Genomic DNA, 15,244 nt, shown 5'->3' on the forward strand with positions numbered 1-15,244 from the left:
TGCACCCTGGGGGCTTTGAGTGAACCCTGGGGGCTTTGGAGAGTCCTGGGTGAGCCCTGTGAGTGGTATCACTGAGCTACAGGCTGCAGTAGTGATGTTCAGCCACCTAGTGCGTCCTAGGGGTCTTAGAGGGGTCCTCGGAGGCTCAAGATGAGTCCCAGGGGTCTCAAAAAAGGTCCTGGGGGTTCTAGAGGGCACCTGGTTGTCTCTAGAGTGCTCCTGGGGTCTCTAGAGGGATCCTGCGGGTCTCTAGAAGGATCGTGAGGGTGCATAAAGGGTTCTTTGAGGTCCCTAGAGGGGTTGTGTGCGTCCTAGATTAGTCCTGGGAGTTCCTAAACGTGTACTGGGGGGCTCTAGAGGAGTCCTAGGGATCCCTAAAGGGGTCCTGTAGGATCCTAGAGGAGTCCTAGGGGCTCTAGAGGAGTCCTGGGCATCCCTAGAGGGTTCTGGGGGTCCTAGAGGGGTACTGGGGGGCTACAGAGGGGTCCTTGGCATCCTAGAGGAATCCTTGGGTCCCTAAAGGGGTCCTGGGGGCTCTAGAGGGGTCCTGGTGATCCCTAGGGGAGTTCTGGGGGTCATAGAGGGGATCTGGGGGTCCCAAGAGTGGTCCTGGGAGTCCGTAAAGGAGTTCTAGGGGGCTCTAAACCTTAATCTAAAGATAAATCATTGAAAGCACTTCAAAACAGCAGCACAGAGCACTCTAAGCCACCGCTGAGGGTGTCTGCTCTCCCAGGGCTCTGCACGTCAGGGACCACTGCTGCCAAGAACTGATGTCAGTCCGTGCTTGCCAGGTCTGGTTAGATCTTCATTTCAGGGATGTTCCTGCTGGATTTAGCAGGAATAGCAACCGCCATAGCCGAAACTTTGGCCATAATGTGAACCAAAGGAGTAGTCATAGCAGCCCGAGTAATAGCTTGGGTAACTGTAGCCGTACCCAGAGCCATAAATGCCATGGTAACTGTACAGACTACCACAGCTGTACCAGTCCCCATAGCCACAGGAGCTTCAGTAACCGTAGAGGCCCCCATAGCCCCGGTAGCCACAGGGCTTCCAGCAGTTGTAGTCTTGGCAGCCATACAGGCTCCCGTAATTGAAGGTGGAATAGCACAGTCCTTGGAGGTAAGTCATCTTTCTGTGACGAAGGCAAATCCGAAACGCAGCAGGAGAGAGGAAAGCAAAAGTAATAAATACTTCCAGTGCTGGTAACAGTCTCAGAGCCCACAGACCTCTTCACTCACCCCATAAGACTGAGGGCAGAAGCGAAATTATGACCAAATTCCTCAGCTCTTTATTACATCCCATTTCTATTATTATTTTTTTCAGTTACCCACTTGTTTTAAACCATCTCATTTCTTTTATTGCTTCTTGAGATTGCTGAACTGATTATGGAATGAACCCGCTAGGGGTGGAAACCTCCTAGCGCTTGTTTCAGGATTGTGCTTAGAGAATATTTTTAGCGGTTGCCAACCCTCCAGAACTTCTGGGATTCCAGCTTTGTATAGAGCTCTGTGGTCCAAAATCCTTCAAGAAAGTCTCCAAGAAAACTTGAATTGTCTGGCATTTGCCATAATAATGCACTTCAGCCATTGGATCCATTGCTCCAAGTGGGATTTCAGTAATAGAATTGTTAGGGTTGGAAAAGACCTCTGAGATCATCAAGTCATCTACACCCGCCTGGGATTGTGGTATCTCAAAATGCTAACAGCACACGTGAGAAAGTGCAGAGCTTTAGCAAACGTGAGAACATAGAATCAGAGGATGATTTGGGTTGGAGAGGATCTCAAAACCCATCCAGTTCCACTCCCTGTCACGGGCAGGGACATCTTCCACTGGATAAGGTTGCTCAAAGCCCCATCCAACCTGGCCTTGAACACCTTCAGGGATGGGGCAGCCATCCCTTCTCTGAGCAACCTGGGCCAGGGCCTCCCCACACTCCCAGCAAAACATTTCTTCCTAAGATCTCATCTCAATCTCCCCTCTTTCAGCTCAAAACTCTTCTCCCTCATCCTATCCCTGTGCTTCTTGATAAAGAGCCCCTCCCCAGCTTTGCTATAGGCCCACTTCAAGTACTGGACGGCTGCTCTAAGATCTCCTTGGAGAGACATCTTCTGTCCTTTCAGACATCTTCTGACCAAACAGACCTGAAGATGTCCCTCAAAATAAAACGGAGGACTTATGGAAGAACCCGCCAAGGGCTGCGATGGGGAAACCCTTCTCTAGCTCTACTGGAGGCAGCCCTGCAAACCTGTCTAATAACCAGCAATACCAGATACCCCAGGTACTGGCACCACCAGGAAAGTTTCAGTCCCAGCTCTAAGATCTGAACCCACCAGTCAGCAATGCAATCAGCACAAGGTACGGAGAAATTTTAAGTTTCAGGGAAACTGCAGTCAATCCAGACAGAAATTATCGAATGGAAATATCTAGTCCTTATGAAGAGCCTGAATGGAGAAGAGGTTTACCAAGCTCACCAGGACGAGGAAGGCAAGAGAACTGAAGAGAAGCCCTTTTATACTGTTTCTTTGCCTGCCTGGCTTATCTCAGACACTTGTTGTAGTCAAAAGGTTTGTGTCCTTATTGGTTGGAAAACAAATTTGCCTCTACACGTCATATCTTCAATTAACACCATTTTCTTCATTGTTTGGGTTTATTAGTGTGTTCCCAATCTCCCAGATGTGACATATATTACAGGTTTCTTTCATCTTAAAATCTTCCGGGCCAACTACATTCCTGTTAGCATTTTATTGCATCATTGTTAAAACTAAAGTTAAATTTTTATGGAATAGAAAAGCATTTAAAAGTTCCCAAAGCCACTGGAGGGAGAGAAATTTTCAGTAAAAAACCTTCATATATGGTTGAAAATATCTGTTGTTCACCAAAAATTCTGCTGCACCATGGCATAGGATTTCCATTTAAAAGAAATGTAAATATTTATTTAGGTATTTTATATTAAACTACACAGTAAATTCAGCACAAATTACAAATAAATCTGAATTGCATACTCACCATTCATGGTGAGTACAGGTCGTGCTGCTGCATGATCAGAAGGAATGGTTTCAACAGAAATCAACAAGTCCAGCATTGTTTGCAGTTTATTCACAAGAGAGTTTGACCACGAGTTCAACAGAACAAAGTGGAGAAAACAAGAATGAACTTGATCTGGAAAATAATAAATGATAAGGACTTTGTGAGATGCTCTAAATGCTGTTTTCCATGGAATTGCCTTAATATTTTCCTTGCGAAGAATCAATCTCATTTATGAAGTTCTACACAATAATGATGAATGCTGGAGTTCACTGCAGAAGTCCTTATGTGACCTTCACCTAGTCTCTGATGTTAATTTGAATACAAAATAAGGGTAATAGTGAGTCAGCAGGATGTTGGGCTTCCTCAGAATTTTGAATACCAAAGCACTTCACAAACACTCATTACTGTTTTCAATTTGCAAAGTATCACAGTATTTAAATATTAACAGTTTGTCACCAAGACACCGACAGATTTAATAATACTGTCACTTAAATGACACATCAAGGTTTCTTGTTCCTGTGTCCAAATAAGGTGATGATATGTTTTATGAAAGTATAAAACAATCAAAAAAACCACCTCTTCTAAGAAGAAAAATTTGGCGACATTCATAAGGAAGATGACATTTTTATTCAAAATCTGTTGTAGAGCCTGAGACAGAAGTCAAAGCTGCTGGCAAGAGATCCCCACCAGCATCACCAGGTAGAATGTACAGGTCATCACAATGCTGAGTAGAAACTCTACATCTCAGCACACCAAAGAAACACTACTCCTTTCCTTCCTTATGCCTTGCACCTTAGATGCCAAAGCCAACTGAATGGAGCACCTGCAAGCAGATCGCACAGCCAGCAATGGTCTAAACATCTACCCAAATTATTCCTATTCATCCGACTCCAAAAAATTCCACGCAATTTTACTAGAAATGTGCTGAGCCCATTTCTTCGTGTTTTTAGATGAAAGAAATTCTAAAGGTATTACCTGTGCGTCATAACATCAAACTTTGAAACTATGGAAATCACTGACTCCAATTACATCACTTGAGGGAATAATGCATACTACAACATGTGTTGTATGACGAACACCTCAGTTGAAGAAGGTATATATACACAGACCTACTGCTCTGGAATATTATTCACTTCTCTCAAGATATTCCCATCAGTGAACCAGGTAAATCAATTCCAACTCTGCTCTCTTTCTGATACATATATTTTTGCATGTCTATGTGTGTTTGTCTGTCTGTAGAAATATTTGTGGACATAGATGTATAAAAAGCCTTTGGTGTGACACATATAATATATATAGAATTTGTCTAAGTATATTAAAGTGAAAGAGGGAGGGTTGAGATGAGATCCTAGGAAGAAATGTTTTTCTGTAAGGGTGATGAGGCACAGGTACAGGTTGCCCCAGGAAGTCACGGATACCCCATCCCTAGAGGTGTTCAAGTCCAGGTCGGATGAGGCCCTGAGCAACCTGGTCTAGTGGAAGGTGTCCCTACCCATGGCATGGGGTGGGACTGGATGATCTTTAAGGTGCCTTCCAGTCCAAACCATTGTTATGATTCTATGATTTTATGTGCAGACATTCTGTAAGCAATTTTTTGTCATTTTGGAACCAATTCCTAACAGAAAATTCTCTGCAACGTTAAGGAATTCCTTCACTGAAACCTTTTTGCTCTTTCCATGCTTATTTATTAGCAGGCTTTAAAGCACTTAAAAGTTGAAGTTTACTGCCACAATTTTGAAGTCATAAGTAATTTCCAGTTCCAGACTATTTTCACTGGGAGTTGGAAATCCCAATACCTAGATAAAAACTTTGTGAAACATTTGTTGTAGACATCCTGGAAGGAAATTTATCCATTTCATTGCATTCCTTGAGTTTATCCCACATTGAGTGGCACGCAGCATTTCAAGAGATGAGGGAATGCACGTTGATCTCTTCTGAATAAGCATCAGTACCTGACCTGCCATATTTTTTTTTTTAATTTATTCAAATCTTTCTAACTCCTGGAGTGGGAATGTTCAGTTCTAAGTTGGTAAAAAAAGTATTTTCTACGTACAGACAGTCGTTATTTAAATCTCGGGGTGTGGAATGAAGTTATTTGGGATTCAGGAGATTAAATAAATAAGTGAGATGGTTAAGAGGATGAAAAACACCTGTAGGAGGGAGCGACTTGGTTTCACTCAGCTCTGTCCAAGCTTTGAGCCTTTTATTCTGCTGTCAGCAGCCTATAAATCATCTGGCTGCTTGGTGTGTGTTTCAGGTTTACCTGCTCCAGTGAACAATGACCTTCTACAGTGGCCTCTACAACAACCAGTTCCATTCAACATATGGCTATGGTTTGGGGGGCCAGAATGGCTACCGATTTGGGAGCCCATACGGGTACTACTGGAACCAGTACCGACATGGGAGCCCGTATGGCTACAGAAGCTTTGGGAGCTTGTATGGGAACAGAGGCTTGATTGGTTATGGAGGCAATTATGGGTATGGGGGCTTATATGGACTTGGGTATGGCTACCCCTTCTTTTCTAATTTTGGCAACAGATATGGCTATGGAAACTGCTATTCATGCTGAACCAGCAGAAATATCGACCAAGAAATGAAATGCAGGACATGGATTCACAGCTAAGTTTATGGTGCTGAGAAACGCTGAGCACCTGTACATCTGGCTGAGTTCAGCAGGACATGCAGGTGCCAGGCTCTGTAGGAATACCCCATATGTAACCCTCTCTACTATCTCGTATTTCTTCAACTCTTCCTCTAAAGGGCAACTTGAACTACAGCAAGTACTGAGGTGTTTTTATAGCATGTTGGTCAAGCAAAGAGTTTCAGGTGTGAGAAAATTGCCTTTTAAATTAATTCACTGCCACTTTGTATTGTCATAGTAATAGGAGTTTATACAACTACTGTCAGCAAACCCACTTTGCTTAGCTATAAACGTCACTGAAGATGACATCTGGTAGAGCAGCTCCTGTTATGTACCCATGCTGTGTCTCACCTGGTAGTGAACATTACCTACAAGCAACTCTGTGAGCAAGAAACACGTCTGGACTACTGAACTTTACCGTTTCTACAAGGAGAGAACAACATCCAACATCAGACACACTCTACTTGTTGAAGTCCCTTTTGTAAAACTGCAGACTTAATCTTTCTGTTACTCGTTCTTTCTCATCTTCATTAAAATTACTCTGCTTAGTAGTACCAGCTGCCCAGTCTTCTTTTGTCTGTGCTCCTGTGCCACTGTAAAGGGACCAGCAGCAATGCCACTCTAACGAGGCATACAAGGTGTCCCATGGACCTTCCACTGTATAAGGTGCTCAAAGCCCCATCCAACCTGGCCTTAAACACCTCCAAGGACGGGACAGACACCACTTCTCTGAGCAACCTGGGCCAGGGCCTACCCACCCTCACAGCAAAACATTTCTTCCTGAGATCTCAGAGATCTGAACTCCAGGTGCATCTGAAGCACTCTGGCCTCAACTCATTTCCCAGAGCAGGAAGAAGTTCCACCTCATTTTAACTAACCTGTGTAATGCTGGGTTTACACAAACACTTCTCCAGAAAAGGGTATCACCTCTCTGCACCAACAAACACACACATCACTTCTAGAGCAAGGTGAGTTTGGGCTCGAAAAGCGGCTTTCAAAAATAAGAGATTGGGTGCCAGTCTGGTGGTCTGCCAGGGAAAGATAGCAATGCCACCTAAGGTTAAGGGCACCTAAGAGAAAGACCAAAGGCAACCAAGCCATGACCATCAGCTGGAGGGATTGTCTCCTTTGCAATATCAAGCCAGGTTATTCAGGGAGTTCCTGTCAGCCTCTATCACATTACCTTAGCAGATTGAGTAGTCTTGATTTGGATTTATAACATGAAAGATTATAATTTGGCATGAAACAAAGTGGTTCAACAAGCATAACATAGACCAAACTGCAAGGATGCCATGCAAGCCCAGTTCTACATCAAAGATATCACCAAGAGTCAAAAATCTTGAAGAGCAGTGACTGCGAAGGGGCACATCTAGACTGATTTTCAAGAGATACCCTGCATGGCTTCCCTTTCTCATCTCATGGTGGCCTCCTGCTCAAGAATTTCCACATTTCGTGGCTGAAAGAGCAAAGTGGAGGAAATGGTCAAGAAAGTAACTGGTAGAACAGATTGGAGAAGTGCTTCCAGAGGCAGAAAAACAGCAACAGTCTGCAGAACAGTCCCCAAGCTGTGCATGCTATCCTACAGGTCAAAGTCCATTTCAGTAGCATCATAGAAAGGTTTGCGTTGGAACCTGGCCATCCAGTTCCATCCCCTGCCATGAGCAGGGACACCTCCCATGGGATTAGGGGCTCCAAGCCCCTTGTAAACCTGGCCTTCAACACCTCCAGGGATGGGGCATCCGCCACTGCTCAAGGCAACTTGGGCCAGGGCCTCCCCACCCTCACAGCAAAACATTTCTTCCCAAGTTCTCATCTCAATCTCCCTTCTTTCAGCTCAAAACCGTTCCCCTCACCCCCTCCTTGCACTCCCTGATCAAGAGCCCCACTCCAGCTTTCCTGCAGCCCCTTTCAGCACTGGAAGCTGCTCTAAGGTCTTGCCACAACATTCTCTTCTCCAGGCTGAACAACCTCAACTCTCTCAGCCTGTCATTCTTTACATCCATGTCATTGCTTTCACCTAAAGCATTTGACTTTGAACTGTAACAGAGGATGAGTCCCACAGATCCATTTCCTTGTCTGCAAAGGAACAGCCACATCCAAGTGTCGGGCCTGGTCTGCTGCCTCATTGCTCCGAGCTTACCTCTTTGTGTCCTAGTTTGAGCCAGACAGAGACAGATCAGAATGTCCTAGGAAGAAGGCAAGACAACAACCTCCACCCTAGCCTCGTAGCAGGGCAGCTCTGCAGTAAATCAGTACAAGTCTTTGAAACAGGCATTAAGACACCTTCATAGAATCATAGAATCACCAGGTTGGAAAGGACCCACTGGATCGTCGAGTCCAACCATTCCTAACACTCCCTTAAACCATGTCCCTAAGCACTTCATCCACCCGTTCCTTAAACACCTCCAGGAAAGGTGACTCGAACACCTCCCTGGGCAGCTGTTCCAGTACCCAATGACTCTTTCTGTGAAGAATTTTTTTCTGATATCCAGCTTGAACCTCCCCTGGCGGAGCTTCAGGCCATTCCCTCTTGCCCTGTCCTCAGTCACTTGGGAGAAGAGCCCAACTCCCTCCTCTCCACAACCTCCTTTCAGGTAGTTGTAGAGAGCAATAAGGTCTCCCCTCAGCCTCCTCTTCTCCAGGCTAAACAACCCCAGCTCTCTCAGCTGCTCCTCGTACGACTTGTTCTCCAGCCCCTCACCAGCTTCGTTCTTCTTCTCTGGACACACTCCAGAGCCTCAACATCCTTCTTGTGGTGGGGGGTCCAGAACTGCACACAGTATTCGAGGTGTGGTCTCACCAGTGCCGAGTACAGAGGGAGAATCACCTCCCTGGACCTGCTGGTGACCCCATTTCTGATACAAGCCAAGATGCCGTTGGCCTTCTTGGCCACCTGGGCACACTGCTGGCTCATGTTCAGTCGGCTGTCAACCAGCACCCCCAGGTCCTTCTCTTCCGTGCAGCTCTCCAGCCACTCTTCCCCAGTCTGTAGCGCTGCACAGGGTTGTTGTGCCCCAAGTGCAGGACCCGGCATTTGGCCTTGTTAAACCTCATCCCATTGGCCTCAGCCCAGCAGTCCAGCCTGTTCAGATCCCTCTGCAGAGCCTCCCTACCCTCCAGCAGATCCACACTTCCTCCCAGCTTAGTGTCATCTGCAAACTTGCTAAGGGTGCACTCGATGCCTTCATCCAGGTCATTGATAAAGACATTGAACAGGGCTGGACCCAGTACCGAGCCCTGAGGAACCCCACTTGTGACTGGCCTCCAGCTGGAGTTAACTCCATTGACCACCACTCTCTGGGTCGGCCATCCAACCAGTTTTCAACCCAGGAGAGTGTGCGCCTGTCCAGGCCAGACGCTGACAGTTTCTGCAGCAGAATGCTGTGAGAAACTGTGTCAAAGGCTTTACTGAAGTCCAAGAAGACTCCATCCACAGCCTTTCCCCCATCCAGTAGTTGAGTCACTTTGTCATAGAAGGTGATCAGGTTAGTTTGGCAAGATCTGCCTTTTGTAAACCCCTGTTAACTGGGCCTGATCACCCCATTCTCTTGCATGTGCTTCATGATAGCACTCAAGATCACCTGTTCCATGACTTTCCCCGGCACTGAGGTGAGACTGACAGGCCTGTAGTTCCCTGGATCCTTCCTGCAACCCTTCTTGTATATGGGCACAACATCAGCCAGCCTCCAGTCTAGTGGAACTTCCCCAGTCAGCCAGGACCTCTGGAAGATGATGGATAGGGGTTTGGAAAGGACATCCGCCAGCTCCTTCAATACTCTTGGGTGGATCCCATCCGGCCCCATAGACTTGTGGGTGTCTAGCTGGGCAAGCAAGTCTCTAACCGCCTCCTCTTGGATCACGGGAGCCTCATTCTGCCCCTCTAACTCCTGGGTTTGTACACGGAGGGAACAACTTTCCTTGCTATTAAAGACTGAGGCAAAGAAGGCATTAAGTACCTCAGCCTTGTCCTTATCCCCTGTCACTGTTGTTCCTTCTGCATCCAATAGGGACTGAATATTCTCCCTCGTCCTCCTTTTCTTGTTGATGTATTTGTAGAAAGATTTTTTATTATCTTTCACAGACTTAGCCAATTTGATATGTAGTCGGGCCTTAACCCTCCTGATTTTTTCCCTGCACGATCTCACTTCATCCCTGTAGTCCACCCAAATCCACCCATCTTTTGTAATCCTGCTGGCTCTGTCAGCAGCAAAAAATGCTGGGTTCCTCCAGGGAAGAAGTAAGGAATGACAGAGTCCCCCACCACAATAAGCACAGCTTATCTCTCTTAGATACCCTCTGGTACACAAGGATTTTCCCACTTGCATGTACAGGCCTGAAGGGCTTACAAAGAGATGCAGAAGGAGGGAGACAGAATAAAATGTGGAAAGCCAAAGTCTTGGGTGAAATTCTCAGCCTGGCCAGAGTCATAGAATCATAGAGTCATGGAATGATTTGGCTTGGAAGGGACCTTAAAGCTCATCCAGTTCCAACACCCTGCCATGGAAAGGGACATCTCCCACTGGATCAGGGGCTCCAAGCCCCATCCAACCTGGCCTTGAATACCTCCAGGGATGGGGCAGCCACTACTGCTCTGGGCAACCTGGGCCAGGGATTCACTGCCCTCACAATAAAGAGTTTCTTCCTAATAGTCCTTTGGCTCCGCTTAACATCGAGTTCCTGTCCATGTTTACCAACACAGCACTGTTCATGAGGTTTCTTCCCTTCATTCAGTTTATCACTGAAGGCACTATCACTCTCAACACTGAGTGCAATCACCACCTGATGCCTAGGGAACATGGCCCATGGGCTATGACTGTCTCCGAACTCCAACCTTCTCAGACCCATACCCTCCCTCCATCACACCACTTCTTTTTGCTTTGAAGATGCCACGGCTCTTATCGAGACTCCAGCTCTGTGCACAGCACTCAGACGCACCTCACTGCTGCCTCTCAGCTAAGCAATCTCAGCCCTCTCTTACTCTCTCCTAGCTCCAGGTATCCAGGACGCAACAAGGATCTCCTGCCCTGCTGAAGGGCAGTCCTGTGCCAACACTGGAACCCAACCACCATGCAGGGTGGGAAACCAACCTCTTACCCCACCAGATGCACCTACCACAGGGCTCTCGGCCTTTGGTTACCAAACAGGGACTAAATCATTTTATTATCTGTACATCCAAGAACATCAGGGTGATTCAGGAAGTCCTAAATCATTGCAGAATTGGGGTCCAGACCATTTCCCACCCCTTCAAGTGTTAATAACACAAATGCTTGTGTCCCATGTATCCATCCTTTTGGGAAGCTCTGAGTTTCTCTTACATCTGCTCAGTGGGGCGTGAAAAACGTTTTCTCTGGTTTATAATGTTTTATGCCCTGAGGCTTAAGAAAAGCTGAATGATCAGAGGAACTTTGTGCCTGTATATGAGATATTATCATAATAGATGACTGAGGGCCAATTTAGCTAACAGAAACCTAACTCCTGTAATTTAATTTATACTTCTAAATACCAGTCTGAAGCAGGGTGTGCTTACTGTGGGCATATAGGAGATTACGTATTTAAATGTACCTTGTGAACAACGCACAGGAGGCAAGCTGGAGGATATGCCTCCGGGAGCACAAAGATTCACTGCAAGAATGAGAATCATTTTTAAAGAGTAAGCTTGTCCTAAATTAGAAATTGAACTCCTGCCCATTGCACAAGATGAACTTTTTTTCAAACTATTTCCTAAAGAGCGTGATATTACAACAGAATTTTTTAAGAGAATGGAAAGAGGATCGTGCTGTAGGAATAATGGCTTACCAGAAGCAATGAAAGAAACGAACATTTCAAAACTCAGAGAATCAAATGTAAATTAAGTTCTGTAACACTGATGATAGCAGAATATTTGGAAGTTAAAATTTTAAATGTAGAATCATGGAATCATAAAATGGTTTGGGTTGGAAGGGACCTCGAAGCCCATCCAGTCCCAACACCCTGCCATGGGCAGGGACACCTCCCACTGCATCAGAGGCTCCAAGGCCCATCCAACCTGGCCTTGAACACCTCCAGGGATGGGGCAGCCACCACTGCTCTGGGCAACCTGGGCCAGGGCCTCCCCACCCTCACAGCAAAACATTTCTTCCCAAGATCTTATCTCAGTCTCTGATTGTTGAGCTCAAAAACATTCCCCTTCATCCTGTCCCTGCATTCCCTGATCAGGAGCCCCTCCCCAGCTTTCCTGGAGCCCCTTCCAGTACTGGAAGCTTCTCTGAGGTCTTGTCACAGCCTTCTCTTCTGCAGGCTGAACAACCCCAACTCTCTCCACCTGTCCTCATACAGGCGGTCCTCCAGCCCTTGGATCATGTTTGTGGCCTCCTCTGGACTTGCTCCAACAGCTCCATGTCTTTTTGGGCCTGAGGATTCCAGAACTGGACACAGGGTTCCAGGCTGAGGTCTCCCCTGCTGGTCCCACTGCTTTGTATGCAGCCCAAGATGCAGTTGGCTTTCTGGGCTGCAAGTACACATTGCCAGTTCATGTTGAGCTTCGCATCCACTAAAACCCCCAATTTCACATAAGTATCATTTACATCCAAATTAATAAAAGGTGTATTATATATTGTTTTCCTAGAAATCTACTTGCAAAACTTCCTCAGTTTTACCGACACTAGATGTTTTGTGGTAACTTCAAGCCTCTACTTATTAAATGAGAAGTACATCTGGGGAGACTTCACAAAACAAATCGTTCGGTTCATTTCCAACTACACCATTACCATAGCAAAAAAGATTCCTTCATCTGGCTTTTGAGGTTTGGGGAAATTTCTCTTTTGTAGGGAAGGATTTATGTCGTTGGTGAGAATCTGGTTTCATCACCTCATCTAAGGTTCACCAACAGTTAATTAAACACTATAACAACACCTGGTCAAATTTGTGCTCCCCACACATAAGGATAATAATCCTCCAAAGAGTGACTTTTATGGGATAAACTGGCATACTTGTGCCAGCTTGCAATATTGAATTATGCTGTTTCTGTACCTAAGCATTGATACATGACATCACATTCTAAACACACAGCTGTAGGGGAAGTTTGTGCAGTGTTTACCACCTATACATTCCTGAAGAAATTCAAAATGCCATGAACTTCGTCACCATCCATTTTCATGTTGCAAACACTCAACAGAGCAGTATAGCCAGAGACATAAATTTTACACTCAAAACTAGCTGCTGTTGCACAACACTTGGGTTCATATTCTTCTCAGTAACACAGGTTGTTCATGCACCTCTGCTGTGATCCACTTTACCAGTGCCAAGGTGCAGAAGCTGAAGACACCAGGTAACACACACAGTGCTGGAAGAGCCAATAGTAAGGAGAGAGCTCCTCAAAGCTAAGCAAGACCAGGAACGACATAAGCTAAGATCATAGAATCATTGAACAGTTTTGATTGGAAAGGACCTCAAAGTCCATCCAGTTCCAGTCCTCCTGCCATGGACAGGGACATCTCCCACTGGATCAGTGTGCTCAAAGCCTCATCCAACCTCTTGAACACCTCCAGGGATGGGGCGGCTGTTTCATTATAGGTAGCTACAGCAAAGAGTTTGCTGTGGAAAGGAGGTGAACACACAAACCACTGCCAAATCTCTCAAGAATATCATCATCCTGAAGCAGAGTGATGGGATCAGCTCGGTACAGCAGGGCAAAGGCATGTGGATTAGGAGCAGCAGAAAGGAACACACGCAGAAGGGAACTCACACAGACGGGAACACACGCATAGAGGCCAACAACACATTGTAAGGTCATGTTTAATAAGAAATATGCAGTTCATAGAGGCAGAATTACATAGTACAGATTACAAAGTGCCCTCAGCCTGTGATTTGATGCAAGATGATTCATGTAATAACTGATGTTACTTCCCTGTTGCAGCTCAGTGTTGATACCCAGCCCAGATCAGAGCAAGGCACAGAGTGAACAGCAGCAGAGCAGAGACTGGTTGGCTCCATGACGCTTTTTACACATCACTAGCCACAGAAAGAGCCTTCAGAGACACCTAAAATAGATTTCATAGAATTACATTGCCACAATGACACCTACAAGCCGTCAGGGATACAGTCCATAGCATTGAGAACAGAGCACTTGGAAAGATAGGAAGGCACTAGAAAGAGAAAATCAGGAAGGGTAATGGGGGAAGGGTTAGAAACGGATCTTTCAGATGATTTGAGCATCTACACGTACATTTAATGGCAGCCCTAAGAGCTCAGCCACATATCTACATCCTGCTTGTCATACCATGAAAGTGGATATTGTTCTTTCAAGCAGGAACTCTCAGGAGGTTTAGCATGGTCTACAGCTTCCAGTTGGGTATCCAAATCCCCATCTGGCACCACCATAAACATGGGAGGCCCCAGGAGCACGGGCACCGCTAAAACCAGTTCCAACTTCAGGGGCACCTGCAGATCCCACAACACTCTGCTGTGGGAAGGTGCTGAGGATTGGTCCTGGGAAGGTCACAACCACCGGCGGAGGGTAGATCACCACCTTGGAGTCAGGACACTGCCGAACACAGGGCTCGTTGCAGCTGTCAGCAATGGGCTGTGGCACAGCGACCCCACACGAGGCGGCGCTGCCATCAGTGCATGGGTTTAGAGTGTGCACCATTTTCCAGGGATGGTTAATCTGAAGTGCAAAGGAACAGTATAAAAATAAGACAAAAATTCTTCAAGGTTTCATGATCAAACATTGTCATAAAACGCTACCAAGAAGCTAGAGAGAAAGGCAGAAATTTCATAGCTCAGTTCTTAAGATGACTCCAGTAAATCTTGTATTAAACAAGATCCATACATCAGTTTTCATGAAAAATAATTTGAGCTCGTCATCCAGGTCTGCATTTACCAAAGCAAAATAACTTGTCACAGACTTATTAACTTACACCAAGAGACCTTCAACCTGATATTAAAGAATATTTGCACTGGATTGACTCTGACTTAAAATTACAAAGGCTTTGTTAGAAAGAGGAATTCAGATGGAACTTACCTACTTAGCAAGAGAAATAAGAGAAATGATGATACAAGAGCTGATGTCAAGTGCTTTTATACTCACCCTTAGACCTCCCAAAGCATGAATCACCTGAGTGCCTACCATTCTAATCAATTACTAAACATTTCTTTCAAGACTTAACATTGTTAATGAATGTCAATTGGTTTAAATAAATGACTCTTTGTAATTATTACTTTGTTCTTCTAACTGGTTTGAGCCAAGCTTCACTGTCTCCCAGACCCTGCTATTTCAAAACTTTATGTAGAGGCAATACTCTGCCCTTCACAGGTTGGAGAGAGACAAAATTCTTACGTGATTCACGCTTGATTTCCTTCATGAATGGACTTGTTCCTGGGCAGGTGGCAGGCAGCCCTTTGCTCAGATGAAAATGTTTTTGATTCAGTCCAGGAAGAGTTGCAAAAGGCAAGGATAAGCTGTGTTCTTGGCCTCAGGGTAGTCAGGTTGATGGCTCTGTGATGAAATTGAGCTACTGCAAAGTCTGGTCAAAGCTCTGGAACACTGCAAAAATCCTAAATTCTATAGAATATCTCCAAATAAGTCAGTGTAGTTCT

At 45.6% G+C, this 15,244-nt stretch overlaps 2 protein-coding genes across 3 annotated transcripts; one reads left to right on the forward strand and one right to left on the reverse strand.

The window, feature by feature from the left end:
• The first annotated feature begins 5,305 nt into the window (after window positions 1-5,305).
• LOC104056839 (keratin-associated protein 21-1-like) lies at window positions 5,306-5,596 on the forward strand. The gene has a single exon (XM_009558128.2). The coding sequence runs from the start codon at window positions 5,306-5,308 to the stop codon at window positions 5,594-5,596; it is 291 nt and encodes a 96-aa protein (XP_009556423.1).
• A 7,101-nt stretch (window positions 5,597-12,697) lies between these two features.
• LOC128849338 (claw keratin-like) lies at window positions 12,698-14,792 on the reverse strand. Of its 2 annotated transcripts, none has more exons than XM_054050803.1 (2): window positions 14,736-14,792; window positions 12,698-14,312 (listed from the first exon to the last, which is right to left on the reverse strand). In XM_054050803.1, exons 1-2 carry the CDS (start codon window positions 14,775-14,777, stop codon window positions 13,971-13,973), a joined length of 384 nt encoding a protein of 127 aa, XP_053906778.1. In that variant the 5' UTR covers window positions 14,778-14,792; the 3' UTR covers window positions 12,698-13,970. The 2 variants fall into 2 exon arrangements, with proteins under 2 accessions (XP_053906778.1, XP_053906779.1); XM_054050804.1 differs by lacking the exon at window positions 14,736-14,792 and adding an exon at window positions 14,670-14,690 and having other exon boundaries at window positions 12,706-14,312.
• Window positions 14,793-15,244: the final 452 nt, after the last annotated feature.

The sequence above is a fragment of the Cuculus canorus genome, chromosome 28 (genome assembly GCF_017976375.1).
Source record: "Cuculus canorus isolate bCucCan1 chromosome 28, bCucCan1.pri, whole genome shotgun sequence".
Lineage (NCBI taxonomy): Eukaryota > Metazoa > Chordata > Aves > Cuculiformes > Cuculidae > Cuculus > Cuculus canorus.

What these genes read in the sequence shown, in the direction of transcription:
- LOC128849338 (XM_054050803.1), bottom strand. Translation starts at nt 14,777, where the DNA reads ATGGTAGGCACTCAGGTGATTCATGCTTTGGGAGGTCTAAGG. An exon ending in ATGCTTTGGGAGGTCTAAGG is followed by an intron (nt 14,313 to 14,735) that starts GTGAGTATAAAA and finishes TTTGCACTTCAG; the next exon opens with ATTAACCATCCCTGGAAAAT.
- LOC104056839 (XM_009558128.2), top strand. Translation starts at nt 5,306, where the DNA reads ATGACCTTCTACAGTGGCCTCTACAACAACCAGTTCCATTCAACATAT.